This window comes from Rhinoraja longicauda, chromosome 4 (assembly GCF_053455715.1).
Source record: "Rhinoraja longicauda isolate Sanriku21f chromosome 4, sRhiLon1.1, whole genome shotgun sequence".
Classification (NCBI taxonomy): Eukaryota; Metazoa; Chordata; class Chondrichthyes; order Rajiformes; family Arhynchobatidae; genus Rhinoraja; species Rhinoraja longicauda.
In genome coordinates, this window is record NC_135956.1 from 85,298,225 (window position 1) to 85,314,228 (window position 16,004).

General features: G+C 41.8%; 1 protein-coding gene across 6 annotated transcripts in view; it reads left to right on the top strand.

Annotated features, from left to right (window-relative positions):
- rbbp8 (retinoblastoma binding protein 8) overlaps positions 1–16,004 on the top strand; it is a 111,122-nt gene that overhangs the window by 62,734 nt on the left and 32,384 nt on the right. For all 6 annotated transcript variants that reach the window (XM_078398249.1, XM_078398248.1, XM_078398250.1 and 3 more), the window contains one exon: positions 13,148–13,190. In XM_078398249.1, the coding sequence (XP_078254375.1) occupies positions 13,148–13,190 (43 nt within the window). The remainder of the gene's footprint in view (positions 1–13,147; positions 13,191–16,004) is intronic.

A 16,004-nucleotide genomic window follows, 5' to 3' on the forward strand; every position in this document is an offset into this window, starting at 1 on the left:
ATTTGAGGAAGGATATTCTTGCTATTGAGGGCGTGCAGCGTAGGTTTACTAGGTTAATTCCCGGAATGGCGGGACTGTCATATGTTGAAAGACTAGAGCGACTAGGTTTGTATACACTGGAATTTAGAAGGATGAGAGGGGATCTTATCGAAACGTATAAGATTATTAAGGGGTTGGACACGTTAGAGGCAGGAAACATGTTCCCAATGTTGGGGGAGTCCAGAACCAGGGGCCACAGTTTAAGAACAAGGGGTAGGCCATTTAGAACAGAGATGAGGAAAAACTTTTTTAGTCAGAGAGTTGTGAATCTGTGGAATTCTCTGCCTCAGAGGGCAGTGGAGGCCAATTCTCTGAATACATTCAAGAGAGAGCTAGATAGAGGTCTTAAGGATAGCGGAGTCAGGGGGTATGGGGAGAAGGCAGGAACGGGGTACTGATTGAGAATGATCAGCCATGATCACATTGAATGCTAATCATTCACGTCAAACAATGCCACTTAATAAATAAGGTGGTTTGCAGTGCAAGAGATTCGCTTATCTTGGAATAATTGTAATCAAATCCAATATCTTGGAGCTGCTTTATTTGTCCTTGTGGCATGAGCTGGCTGTATTTTTACCTCTGCTTGCTTATAGAAACATATAAAATTCTTAAGGGGTTGGAGAGGCTAGATGCGGGAAGATTGTTCCCGATGTTGGGGAAGTCCAGAACCAGAGGTCACAGCTTAAGGATAAGGGGGAAGTCTTTTAGGACCGAGATGAGAAAACATTTCTTCACACAGAGAGTGTTGAATCTGTGGAATTCTCTGCCACAGAAGGTAGTTGAGGCCAGTTCATTGGCTATATTTAAGAGGGAGTTAGATGTGGCCCTTGTGGCTAAAGGGATCAGGGGGTATGGAGAGAAGGCAGGTACAGGTTACTGAGCTGGATGATCAGCCATGATCATATTGAATGGCGGTGCAGGCTCGAAGGGCCGAATGGCCTACTCCTGCACCTATTTTCTATGTTTCTATGTACATGGCTGGTTAGGCCAAATGGCACAATAATGGTGAAACCATGCATCACTGAGATCTGATATGGAACTGTGTTTTTCCTCTGCTATTGCTTTTCACAGTTCATACCAACTTGCTGATGTACCTGTCTCAATCTCACTGATTTGAGCGAAACCCAATGAGGCTATCATTGCAGCATACCCATTCCTCCAACAAAGAGGCTCAATGTATGGGACAGATAGCATTCACTGCCGCCTGTTATCCAAGTGTGACTCAGCCAGGCGTTGAAGATGGAATTTACTGCTGATTTCAAAAGAGATCTTGACATCTCTTGAACATTTTCTGCTCAGAAATTTAAGGGGGAAAAACTGGGTCTACCTGAGTCGAAGTTGTTTCAATCCCGAGATTGGTCATGATTGAATAAGTGAGACCACTGCACCTTTGAAAACTTTGACTGCACAAGATGCAGCTGCAGAGATTTGACCCTTCAAGCAGTTTTTTTCCAAAGTGCTTTGTTCCATTCAGTAGGACAGACCCTTTATGGAGTCTGTGCAAAATTGTCTTTAAATTAAATGAGGATTCTTCTGAAACAGAAATCTGACCCATTTCAAAAGGATGTGTGGTGGAGAACCTTCCATTAATTATTCTCTTGGTTAATTTGCCATTTGAATGTCAGCATCCCAGAATCTTTCCACTCGGGTCGAAGTCCTTATAAGTTTTACAAAAATCCCTTTCCACGCCATATTTCTTTAAACCACCATAATATTCTGTGTAAACCACTTTAAATTTACATGTATGTTTCATGAAATTGCTGCACTTTCATATTAATTGTTTAGTAAATCACCTGTCTATATACTAAAACTCATTTGTTTGTTCCTGAACTACAGCCAAAACGGTACATGAGAGCGCAACAATTTTAGGCCCACCTTATTCACCGTTGTCCCTTTGGTGCTATGGAAGAAGTTTCATAGAAATCGGTGTTATATTTTTTAAGTTATTCACATTTTAAAGTTTTAATCTATCTCTTAGGGAGGGAGGGAGGGGGTGAAGAGGATAAGGGAGGTTGATGGGGATGGAGGGGGGTAGGGAGGGGGAGGGGAGGAGGAAGGGAGTGGGGAGGGGGAGGGGAGTGAGGGGGAGAAGGGGAGAGGGGAAGGGAGAAGAGGGTGCTGCACTAAAGCAGGAGAGGTTTGGGCCCAACGGGTCCACTTGGTCTAGTAAAAAAATTAGAATGCCACATTGTGCAGGATTTATTTTGAACAAGAAGATTATGTTCCAACATTGCCAATCAGGAGAGAACATTTAAGCTATGAAACTATTTCTTCAATTAATTCAGTTTTTAAACTTTGAAGAAAATATGTGCTTTCTCCCTTTTCCATTTCTTCTGGGTTGTTTCCACCTCCATCAATACTCGTTTCCCACTCCTTCACAGTGATTCAGTAGAAAATACTAGGTTAATTCCCGGAATGGCGGGACTTTCATATGTTGAAAGACTGGAGCGACTAGGCTTGTATACACTGGAATTTAGAAGGATGAGAGGAGATCTTATCGAAACGTATAAGATTATTAAGGGGTTGGACACGTTAGAGGCAGGAAACATGTTCCCAATGTTGGGGGAGTCCAGAACCAGGGGCCACAGTTTAAGAATAAGGGGTCGGCCATTTAGAACTGAGATGAGGAAAAACATTTTCAGTCAGAGAGTTGTGAATCTGTGGAATTCTCTGCCTCAGAAGGCAGTGGAGGCCAATTCTCTGAATGCATTCAAGAGAGAGCTAGATAGAGCTCTTAAGGATAGCGGAGTCAGGGGGTATGGGGAGAAGGCAGGAACGGGGTACTGATTGAGAATGATCAGCCATGATCACATTGAATGGCGGTGCTGGCTCGAAGGGCTGAATGGCCTCCTCCTGCACCTATTGTCTATAAAGTTATTGGATGTTTTATATGAGGATGTAATTGCATGGAAGATTTTGCCTATTCAGTGTCTGGTGACAGAACAAGGCATGAAATGGCTGAATTCCATGTATCTTAATGTTAGTTAAGAAGGTTAAAAAAAAGTTTGCTGTCTGCTGCCTTTGTTTAATGAGGTGGAGTGACAGAAAATTAAATGTTTGGCATTTGAAAAAAATAGAATCCATTCTCATTCTTCCAGTGTATATTTTAAGGGTGTGGTGGCAGGGCAGATACTTATTCAGCCGTCGGGCAGGCATTTTTAAAATCTTAAACAGTCCTTAAACTCTGTGCCAACGCTTCGAATTTTCCCATTGTCAGTATCAGATTTGGGTGTAGCCAAAAAGCATAATATGCTGCCTGCCCCGCTGAGTTGCTCCAGCTTTTTGTGTCTATTTTAATATGACATCATGCTGTACATTGAAAGTCAAAAAAACTGTAGACGTTTAATATAAAAAAATAAAATGTTGAAAGCACTTATAGCAAGTCAGATATAAGAAAATAACTGCAGATGCTGGTTAAAATTGATTTATTCACAAAATGCTGGAGTAACTCAGCAGGTCAGGCAGCATCTCGGGAGAGAAGGAATGGGTGACGTTTCGCGTCGAGACCCTTCTTCAGTCAGATGTTCTGCTTCTTTGAGTATTTTCAGCAATTTTTTGTCACTTGTTTTATCCACTTTCAATAACTGATATCGTAAGTCGGTGCATTCAAAATGTAGTCGTGCAGGTGTGAGGTATAAATAGTGCGGTGTTTAAATGTGCTGCAAGCTCTTTGGCTGTAATGGCAATGATCTAACTTGTATTCCATGTAGACTGTTGTGAGATTATAATTAACTGCATTTCTTTTTGAGATCTTGATATGGTGATGTAATCTCTTATTTGTGTAATATTTGCAGCAGATAAACCTGCTTCGTCAATACTAACGACATTGTAAATATCAGTTTCCTCAATGTGACCCACACCAGTCACGTCTTCCCATCCCCACTCCTATCCACTTTCTGCAAAGGCCACTACCTCCGCAATTCTTTGGTCCGCTCTCACCTTTCCTAAACCACCCCCCCCCACTAGATACTTACCCCTGCAATGGCAGGAGATGTACACCTCCTCCCTCTCCTCTATCCAGGGACCCCAGCAACCTTTCCAGGTGAGACAAGTTCACTTGTACCTCTTCAAATCTCAACTACTGCATTGGGTTTGCCCGAGGTGGCCTCCTTTACATCAGCGAGAGTAAGCGTAGACTAGGCGATCGTTTTGTCAAACACTTGCATTTGGTCAGCCAAGGCCTGCTGGATCTCCCTCCCGGTTGCTAACTTTTTTAACACCCCTTTCCATTTCCATACCGATCTTTGAAGCCTGGGCCTCCTGCATTGCCAGAGTGAAGTCACGCACCCCTCACATTCTGCTTGGATGGCTTACTCTTAAATTCTACAATTTTATGTGACATTCTTCCTTTCCCCTCCCTCTTTCCTGTGCTGCCCCACCTCAGGCACACCTATTTCCCGCCCTCTTTCCCCCACCCCCTCCATCCCTCTCCATTCCTTCATTCTTATGTATTCACTCTTCTTATAGACATAGAAACATAGAAAATAGGTGCAGGAGTAGGCCATTCGGCCCATCGAGCCTGCACCGCCATTCAATATGATCATGGCTGACACTCTTGTCTCCTTTGCATCCCTAGACTGTGTCACTTCCTCCACCCATCTTCCAGTCAAACACCCCCCTCCTGTATCCACTATCACTCGTCAGGCTTTGTCTCATTCTATTTAATATTTTGTGATTTTGCATTTAATCTCTGCTTATTGATAACTGCAGAAGAGGCAATTTTCATGTTTGCCCTCTTGGGAATAACAATAGACAATAGGTACAGGAGTAGGCCATTCGGCCCATTCGAGCCAGCACTGCCATTCAATGTGATCATGGCTGATCATCCACAATCTGTACCCCGTTCCTGCCTTCTCCCCATACCTCCTGACTCCGCCATCATTAAGAGCTCTATCTAACTCTTTCTTGAAAGCATCCAGAGAATTGGCCTCCACTGCCTTCTGAGGCAGGGAATTGGCCTCCGCTGCCTTCTGAAGCAGAGAATTCCACAGATTTACAACTCTCTGAGTGAAAATGTTTTTCCTCATCTCCGTTCTAAATGGCCTACCCCTTATTCCTAAACTGTGGCCCCTGGTTCTGGACTCCCCCAACATTGGGAACATGTTTCCTGCCTCTAGCGTGTCCAATCCTTTAATCTTATATGTTTCAATAAGATGTTTCAATAACCCATGGCTTCAAATATTAGTTATTGTATCCCTGACGATGACACCTTTGCTGACACTGGATTGACTTGCCTGCAATTTCTGAGTTTACTCCCTCCACATTCATTAGTAGCAAACCTTTAGTCTCCACCTTTCGTTGAAAGGAATGTGGGTAGCTGGTTCCTGAATTCTCTCTTTCATGGTTGTCAAACTTTGTTACAATGGATTTGTCTTTTCCAGTCTATCATCCGAAAATCAAATTAGCTTTTCAGTTGAGCTTTTCCATCTTTTGGTCTCCTTATATTATTCCAAATCAAATTATCTTGTGAAATCAGTGATTATGACACCCTGCACTTATCCAATTAGATATCCCAGAACTAAATCTATGTTGGACTGGAGACTGAGGTCCATGACGTGCACACATCAAAATGGTTCACCTTTCTCTCACCATGCACTGTAAATCTCCAGTTTATATATTGAGGAAATCAGATTCTCCTGGTATTGCTACTCTGGCTTACACCTTCAAGTTAAGCAACAAATGCATAAATGTATTCCTGTGGCTTGGAGTTCTGTAAAGAAATTCCTAGCACGTAACACGTGCCTTCAGTTCCAAATGAAATTTTGAAGTGCAGCACGGTGGCGCAGCGGTAGAGTTGCTGCCTTACAGCGAATGCAGCGCCGGAGACTCGGGTTCGATCCTGACTACGGGCGCCGTCTGTACGGAGTTTGTACGTTCTCCCCGTGACTTGCGTGGGTTTTCTCCGAGATCTTCGGTTTCCTCCCACACTCCAAAGACGTACAGGTATGTAGGTTAATTGGCTGGGCAAATGTTAAAAAAATTGTCCCTAGGGTGTAGGATAGTGTTAATGTGCGGGGATCGTTGGGCGGCGCGGACCCGGTGGGCCGAAGGGCCTGTTTCCGCGCTGAATCTCTAAATTTAAAATCTAGAAATAGATCAGTAAAGAATGAACTACAATATCTCTTGTCTTTGGAGCTAAATCATCATCTTCCTCGTCCACCTTGGTCTCTCCACCTCTTTCAAAGCTGAAATATTGGTAACCTGGAATTTTAAGAATTTATTCCTGTCCCAATTTGTTCACAAATATATCGCAATGTGCTATTTATTGCCTGTGATTCCTAAACTTTGTTTATTATTATACTGCTATTAACGCATATGCAATTTAATACTTCCCTTGTACCATTTGCTATTTTCCTCAACTTAGACTGCAGATTTTGTGATTTTTGGTAAGCTTACTGCTGATACTTCTACTTTTCTATTCCCACAATAGCTTTTTTTCTGTTACCTTCTGGTACACATTTTCTGCCTAATTATTTAAAATCATCATTGAGATGATTATTAAACTTGTTTTGATGAACTAATTTCAGATGCTGATATATGAGATCTGGTTACCAACAGTGGTCTGCCTTTAGGTGTATTTTGTGTAAATGGAACTGTGTATTTTTTTTTTAAACTTACCAATGTTAATGATTTAAATCATTTGTTAATAAATCTAATAATTTTGGTTACTGGGCAACTTTTAGTATTTTCCATCACATATCTTGTGCATTAAGTAAGGTGGTATTTTCTACTTCCACACTAAAAGTACATTGTTTAACTTTGCTGGCTTCTGTTAAAATATGTAAATAAGGAAGGAGTGCTGCATAAATTTACCTTTGCTGAGGTGACCTTGTTCTTGTTAAACCTGTTGCTGCAATATGAGATTGAGCCATGACAATGCCAAACATGCAGCATAAATGTGTGGGTCAGAAGATGGCTCCTTTAACAGTTTTTCCTGTTTTGCTATGGGAGGGGCTGTTTGATGCTGTGTGTGCTCCAAACAGCAGCTGAAAAATTGAAATTATGCTGGTGACTAATTCTCAGTATTATTTGCATCACCATTTACTTGCATCCTCTTGTTTTCGTGTAAGGAACGCTGATGTAACTTGTGTTAATATATGTTCGGATCTTTCTGGAGTTTGTTGACGTCTGTTCCTTTCTTCTGTTCTCTTTACCCCAAGAGTAACCTTTTTTTCTGTGACAGTATAAGAATTTCTCCCCTCCATGACCTCGCTAGCTCCCATTGCCTTGCCATTGGTCTCCCAACCTTTCTTATCCGAGCCCCACTAGTACTAATCAGTACTACCTTAAAATGCAAGCTTACTACTCTTCTCATGGGGCCGAATGCTCCTCTGTGTTACGATCTTATGATCTCTCGACTAGCCCCATTAAGGAAGATGGGTGAAATTGCTAAGAAGTATTTTTAAGAGAAGACTGCTCTTGTGATGTAGAATGCACTCAGTCATATCTATTTGTGCCATGACTGAGTGCCTTTGTTTCAGCTTGGACACTCCCAAGTGCTTTTTCCTCCCTGTGTAGGAAATCAAAGGTAGACACAAAATGCTGGAGTAACTCCGCGGGCCAGACAGCATCTCTGGAGAGAAGGAATGGGTGACGTTTTGGGTCTAGCCCCTTCTTCAGAACGATAAGCTCCCTAGTACGGAACATGAGCTTCTGATGAGAAACAAATATTGCTGCTTTTTTTGCTAGAAAGTTGATGTTTCCTTTACTTTGAATTAAAGGGTTTTGTGGGGGGGAAAAAATTGTTGTCCCTCAAATTGCTTGGACTTTGAAGTTTGCAAAGCTACTGCACGTTATGGACAATATTTAGAATCGTCGCTATATTTAAGCTGGGGAAATTGGTTTCATTTTAGTTATTTAATTTGTTTGCATTCAGCAGGCTTTTTAGATTTGAGTTACATGCAGTGCAATACTTGACTGCTTGAGTTACTCCTCTCGTCAGAGGCTCAGGTTGCAGTTGTTTCAATTTGGAATGTTTTGTTAAGCTGAATGCCTGTTCATACAGGAGCTGTATTGTTGGGCAGTCTCATACCTTTAGATGGGTGTGGATCGGGATTAAAGTTCATATCAAAGGGTTTCAATTGCAGTCACCTATTTGACAGAGCAACACAAGGGCCCTCTTTCCCTTCTACGTTCTTATTAATCCACAAGATGGAACAGACACACGCTCATTTTTCAAGGGAGAATAAACTTGGGACTACTTAATAAAATTTACCTCTTTTTAAAATTAAACAACTAGTCTTTGCTAGTAGAATTTTTTTTTTTTCTCCCCGCACCCTGAAGTATTGATTCAACCCCAGATTTTACTTTAAGAGAGCATACACGATACTGCACAACTTGTGCCTGTCACTGGGATAGTATCAAAGGTGTGTATTCTAATTCAGGTTTTCCCAACTCAGCTGACAACTTACATTTTTACCAAGCAAAACCACATCTGTTTTGATTGAAAACCTGTACAATTCAGCAATTTAGGGCAGCAAAGTGGTGCAGCGGCAGAGTTGCTGCCGTACAGCACCACAGAGACCCAGGTTCGATCCTGGAAACGGGTGCTGCCTGTGCGGAGTTTGTACGTTCTCCCTGTGACAGTGTCTGTTCTCTCTGGTTTCCTCCCACACTCGCGCAGGTTTGAAGGTAAATTGACTTCTGTCAATTGTCCCTACAGTGTGGGATAGAAATGGCGCTGGTGGGTGTGGACTAGGTGGACTGGATGGCCTGTTTGCCCCACTGTATCTCCAGACTAAACAAGTTGTGCAGAAAAGGTGCATCTCAGGATTGACTGTTATTCTTTTGCTTGATTAATTAATATCTTCAGTACTTTTACTGCTTTTCATACAAAAGAGTCTGTCATTGCAGCTTAAATCATTTTTATTTGCATGATTTACACTAAAGCAAGATGGATGCAGCTGAGTAAACACCATTACACAAACTTCATAAATAATTTGTTTGAAACTTTAATATTTTCCAGAACCTTTGAACAGACAATTAGGTCGTGCCAGAGGCTACAAAAGGCACTGCTAAGAAAGATCTGGGCTTGCACTTGTGCAGAAAGATGCTGCAGGGGAGCTATTCATTTGAGAGCGTGGGCAGGGCCCACTGATATAAACCACCACTGTGACATTATATTTTAAAAATAAATCCCAACGCTAATGATATAAACAAACCACCCACTTGTGCAACTGTTAAAGTGCATTGTTTCTTTTATTCATTCATGAGATGTGGATGTGTCTGGCAAGGCTTACCGAAGGTAACAGGGTTATTTAGGTCTTGGTTTCACACAGTCAAAGGCTGCTTCATGATCTGAGGAATCTTGAAAGTACATTTACCACACCTGTCAACAGATGTCCCCACTTTTACACATAGGCATGAATCTTCTGAAGGAGATTGATACCAAAGCTGAGAAGTTGCTGTGGAGTTCTACTGGGGCTCAAATGGTTATCTTCTAATAACCTCAGTTATTGCCTTCTCTGAGCAGCCAGTAGAGTATTTTCTTATTAATTTCCATTAACTTCAATCTGCCAAGGCTTCTTGTCAAACTGGGTCAAGTGTTGTTTTGGTGTCAAAAATGGTCACTTTCACCTCCTGTGCAATTAGGTTATTTCATTAGTTTTTGAAATCGGGCTGGAAAGAGAGGGTGCGCTTGTTGGAACTTAAATTGAGCATTGGTGAGCAGATTACTAGAAAGTAACGGCCTTATGGGTATTATTAAAGATCTTGACAAATTTGAATTGGTTGAGAACTGCTTTCTATAATAGTGGAATGGAATACTTTATTGCCACATGTGACAAGGCACAGAGAAATTATTGGCTTGCATTCCCAATTTATACAAATAGCGGCCAACTATGGTGCTGACAAAGTTACAAAGCACGCCAACTCCTCCTTTTGTTCTCTCCCACGCCGGGCCCCCATTAAGGGGTTGGACACGTTAGAGGCAGGAAACATGTTCCCAATGTTGGGGGAGTCCAGAACCAGGGGCCACAGTTTAAGAATAAGGGGTAGGCCATTTAGAACTGAGATGAGGAAAAACTTTTTCAGTCAGAGAGTTGTGAATCTGTGGAATTCTCTGCCTCAGAGGGCAGTGGAGGCCAATTCTCTGAATACATTCAAGAGAGAGCTAGATAGAGCTCTTAAGGATAGCGGAGTCAGGGGGTATGGGGAGAAAGCAGGAACGGGGTACTGATTGAGAATGATCAGCCATGATCACATTGAATGGCGGTGCTGGCTCGAAGGGCTGAATGGCCTACTCCTGCACCTATTGTCTATTGTCCATTGTTCTTCTCCCCTCCCCCACATGGCAGTCCCTCCACGCTGGGTCTTCCATTGTTCTTCCCCCTCCCTCGTGGCGGGCCTCCATGCTCTCATCGACCGTCGACCACGGGTAACCTAGGAAGCAGCTGAGATAAGACCAGCTGAAGGCGGTTGCAAGAAATTGAGTTTGGACTTTTTCTTGCCTCCATTGATGATGATGGGAATATTCTAAGCCTCAGATTTGCACTTTAATTGTTTGCCACTGTTCACTAGTGAATGAAGCAGCTATGCAGAGGTTTGAACTTTTCTGTTAATGTCAGGACTCATTAGCAAGTGTAATTTTGGTGCATAGTATGAATGTTGTATGCTATGGTTTCAGTTTGGCAACTCGGCTCTGTTCTGTTTCTTAAAGTATCATGAAACAGAATTGTTTTTGTTTTTATAGATGCAGCTTGGAAGCAGGCCCTTCGGTCTGCTGAGTCCACGCCGACCACCGATGTCCCATTCACACTAGTTCGACCCTTACCCTACTATCATATTGTACACACCAGAGACAATTTATGAAGGTCAATTAATCATACACACCAGAGGCAATTTATGGAGGTGAAACCCGCCCATTTATTTGGATTGGTTCATGGTTTGAAGATCATGATAGTCTGGCCTATTTCAGATTGCAGAAAAGAACACAATCGGCCTTTTGGATACTCCATTAGACTGATGGATGTTGTTGGCTCCATCACTTTATAGCACAGTACTAGTGCTGCATAAAATGGGACAATGTCCATAGGACAGCATTGGCTCTCCTTTCGTAGATAATCAGTTTGTGTGACAATAATGAAAATGCGATCAAGGAGATATTTTTTTCACTGGTTCTTTTACCATACCATCCTATCTGATAGCTTTATCTTTCAAGAATTGGTTAGTTGCGATGCTACCAACCTGGTCTTAATGAACATTTCAGCTCCCAAACCATGTACATTCTTTTAATTTAGTTTATTATTGTCACGTACGCAGAGGTACAGTAAAAAGCATTTATTGGTGCATACTATTCGTCGAAAAGACTATACGTAATTACAATCGAGCCGCCCACTGGAAATAGATGTAGGATAAAGGGAATAACATTTAGCGCAAGGTAAAGTCCGATACAAGATAGTCCTTAGGTGGTTTCCTCCCACACTCCACAGACGTCCGGGTTTATAGGTTAATTGGCTTAATATAAATGTAAATTGTCCCCAGTGTGTGTAGGGAAGTGTTGATTTGCGGGGATTGCCAGTCAGTGCGGAATCGGTGGGCCAAAGGGCCTGTTTCTGCGCTGTATCTCTAAACTAAACTAATGATTCAGTGACTGCTGATAAACAGGCCAGCCAGTATAATTGGAGATAACAGACAAAGTTAATGCTTTGGGACTTTCCTTTTCAGATCTGCCCTTGTAAGAGACAAAGCATTGACTTGTCTGTTCTTGCCATGAATACCGACTGACCTACTTCATTCCACCAACGCCTTTTGATTTTGTTCCAGATTTCCAGCATCTGCAGTGGTATAAATTTGATTTCGCACAACAAATTATTTCTCCTCCCCCTCTACCTAATGAAGGAGAGAGAGAGTGTATTATTACCATGTGTACTGAGGTTCAGTGAAAAGATTTTGTTTGCATGCAATCCAGTCAAAGAAAAGGCTATACATGATTACAATCAAGTTGTCCGCAATGCATGGGTAAAGGATACAACATTTAATGCAAGATAGTCTGATTAAAGATGGTTCAAAGATCTCTGATGAGGTAGATGACAGGTCAGGACCGCACTCTAGTTGATGAGAAGACTATTCAGTTGCCTGATAACAGCTGGAATGGTCCTCTCATCAGCAAAATCTGGAGGTATGACCGGGGGTGAGATTAGTCCTTGATTATGCTGGTGGCCTTGCCGAGGCAACGTAACGTGTAGATGGAGTCAATGGAAGGGAGGTTGGCTTGTGTGATGGTCTGGGCTATGCCAACAACTCTGCAGTTTCTTGTGGTCTTGGATGGAACTGTTCCCAAACCAGGCTGCCATGCATCCCGCCAAATAGTTATAGAGGTTGTTGAGGGACGTGGGGACATGCCGAACTTCCTAAGTCTTCTACGGAGGTAAAGGCATTCGTGTACTTTCTTGGTCATAGCTTCGGTATGGCTGGTCCAGGACAAATTACTGGTGATAGTTATTCCTAGGAACCTGAAGCTTTTGACCATCTCTACTTCGGCGCCATTGATGCATGTGCTGTATAGCCTCCCTTCCTGAAGTCGTGCACAATTTTCTTTGTCGTGTTGACATTGAGGGAGAGATTGTTGTCTTGACACCAGCTTGCAAGGTTCTCAATCTTCTTTCTGTACTCCGACTCGTCATTCATTGATATCCGGCCCACTACAGTGGTGTCATCTGTAATCTCGTAAATGGAGTCGGATTGATATTTAGCTCATCAACCAGGGATGGATTACTGCATCCTATCTGCCTTCTGAACTGATTTTAATTGCAACGTTGTAATTATTCTTGTTGTTGCCCAAGTCGGTGGCACAGCGACGGAGTTGCTGCCTTAGAACACCAGAGACCCGGGTTCGATCCCAACCGTACGGAGTTTGTACGTTCTCCCCGTGACCGCGTGGGTTTTCTCCGAGAACTTCGGTTTCCTCCCACACTCCAAAGACATACAGATTTTGTAGGTTAATTGGCTTGGTATAAGTGTTCATTGTCCCTAGTGCGTGTAGGATAATGTTAATGAGCAGGGATCGCTGGTCGGCGTGGACCCGGTGGGCCGAAGGGCCTGTTTCTGCGCTGTATCTCTAAACTAAACTGAAGTGTTTTGTGACGGGTAATTTTATTTTTAATTACAGTGCTGCAAGTAAAAGTAACCAAGCTAAAGAAGGAGAGATGCCTGTAAGTATCTTAGTTTTACTCTGAAACGTTGCCTAATAATGCACTGGATTTAGTTTGCATTTTAGGGCAGTGTATTGCTCAAGGTGTTATCTTTCAGTGTGAAAAGGTGATGTGTGAAACAGAAATTCAGTATAACTATACCTGCTCTTTCCATGAAAAGCAAGGATTTCCGTCTGCCAACATTTGTCTTTTAATTGCTTCCTCCAAAAAGAAGTGTATTTGGTTGCTTATATCATTCCCGTTTCTGGGGGGCTTGCAATATGAAATGTAGCTACTACATTTGTCTGGAAAACAAGACTGGTTATGTTTAAAAATTACACTATGGTACAGACCAGTAAACACATCCTGCCCCCTATTGCCATGTACAGGGTGACACAGAATTATATGTGTTACATCAAATCCACCTAACATAATAATGTCTCTTCTGATCAAATGTAATCCATACTATCATGTTAACTATCACAAATGCAAAATGCTGCAAATACTCTGCTGGTCAGGTAGACGAAAGGGCAGTATTTTTTTTAATTTTGTCCCTTTCAAAATTCAAGTCAATATTGTTATTCTCCTTTTATAAATGAAAAATTATATCATTCTGTCCCTGTAAATGGTGTCTATCTCCAATTTGCCTTTTCTTCCTGCAAAAGTGTGGATGTCGGAATGTAATGCTTTCTATAAATGTATTGGTGCCTTGGTTTTTCAGACAAAGATTTTTTTTTTAAACAGGGAAAGCAACACTATTCAAAGAGTGAGATTCAAAAATCTAATCAGCAAAAATATAGTCTTTCGTCATTTTTTCGGGTTTTGTGTTAAAAGTTTGAATTACAGCTGTATTTGCATCCACATGAAACTCACTGGTCTTTAAGGTTGCTAAGGTTTGGGGTTGCTCTTAAAATTGTTTGAGCAAAACACAAAAGTGCTGGAGGAACTCGGTGGTCAGGCAGCATCTGTGGAGGGAAATGGACAGAGGACATTTTGAGTCGGTCATCCTTCCATCGGATTCCAGCATAATGCCCAGAGAGATATGGGCCAAACATGGTCAGGTGGGTTGAGCGTCAATGGGGCATCTTGGTCAGCATGGGCAAGTTAGGCTGAAGAGCTTGCTCCTGCACTGTACGACTCTGACTCTGTTTGTGTCTCTTGTGTCTTTTTAAATTGTTTGTCAGCTTCAGAACATTAATGGTCGCTCACTTTCACTGCTGCTCAATGTTCAGAAGTGGATCATAGATTTCATAATCTGCACTTGCTCATTGGAGCAAGGATTCCTCAATCCTGATGTTTGCTCAACGAAATTCAAAATATTATGCAAAATGTTATTTCCATTACTTAGTAGCAGGGTCGAAGTTGATCAGTGAGAGCCATCTCCTATATTTTATGTAACCCAGGTAGCCTCAATGTGGCGTGTGAAGGATAACTAGTAAAGTTTTTTTCTAAGTTCACATACCTTGCCATTTGGTTTTATTCTTTGAATGTAGGCAAGCATCAATTACCAACCAAACATCTTTCTGGACATTATATAGTTCTACTTTTGGATTCATTGGAAATGTTATTGAGAAGTTAGCTTAATCCAATTTCATAGTTCCTGCAGAAAGTGAGAAGGATATCATGTGTAACAAACAGTCCAGCATAATCGGGCAACAAAAATAATTTGAACAATTTATTTGAATCAAGAAACCTCACCGGATCTGCTTATTATTTGATACAGATATAGTTTTTGATATAGCGCAATTTCAATGAGGGATATTGTTCTGAATCTCTATTTTTATGTCAGAATTTCAAAGTAGCCATACAATTTTGTTCCAATTAGAAGCATATTTCAGATTTTCTTTATGGTTCACAAATGCAGGTATCCATCAGATGAGTGAACAGTCTTGTGATTCATTGCATACCTTGCAACATGGCTAGTCTTCATACAAATATCCCATTGTGGTCATAATGGTCCTTAAGAGTTCCTGTTACTGACTCCCCCAAATTCCTGAAGTTTAATATTTCAGCACAGATAACCACAACAATGGAGCTGTTATGTGGGACTTTGCAGAACAGTACAGCTAATGATTCTATAGACTCTGGGGCAAAGGCCACAACAATGTCTGGACTTCATAGTTAACATGTCAATCGCATTTATCAAATGGGCCTAACCTCTCTTTGCTCCAGTTGTTTTATTGTTAACCCACTATTGATACTTGACTCTTTTAAAAAAATCAACCTTGGAATTTTTGAAAATGTTTTAAGTACAATTTGAGATGATGAATGAAACGGATAAACATTGAAGGGATCTGTTTAAACCTGCCCAGGTATAACTGGGTGCAGAGATTAAACTTGTAGCTTGAAAACTTTCTAAAGCATCAAGTGCAGCTATAAACTGATTATAGTGCATCAAGTGCAGCTACAAATCATTAACAGAATATTTCTGAACATTTGGACTGTAATGCTGAAAGTTTCATCAAAACACAAAGCGTTGGAGAGTAACTCAGCGGGTCAGGCAGCATTTGTGGAGGGAATGAATAGGTGATGTTTCAGGTCGGGACCCTTCTTCAGACTGATTGTAGTAGGGGGGGAGAAAGATGGAAAATAGGTGGTGGTGGGATAAAGGCTGGCAAGTGATAGGTGGATGCAGATGAGGGGGTTCTGATTGGTGGAGTAAGTGGCAAAGGTTAGAGATGAAAGGGAGACGAAAGGATGATGCAGAGAGAAGAGGAGTGAAATGTAAACCTGATGGAGGGAAATTTAAAGTGATATATTCCCCTCCCTCTCTCCCTTTCCTGTGCACCCCCGTGACCCCTTCCACCGATAACCCACCCTCTGGCAGATGGAAAC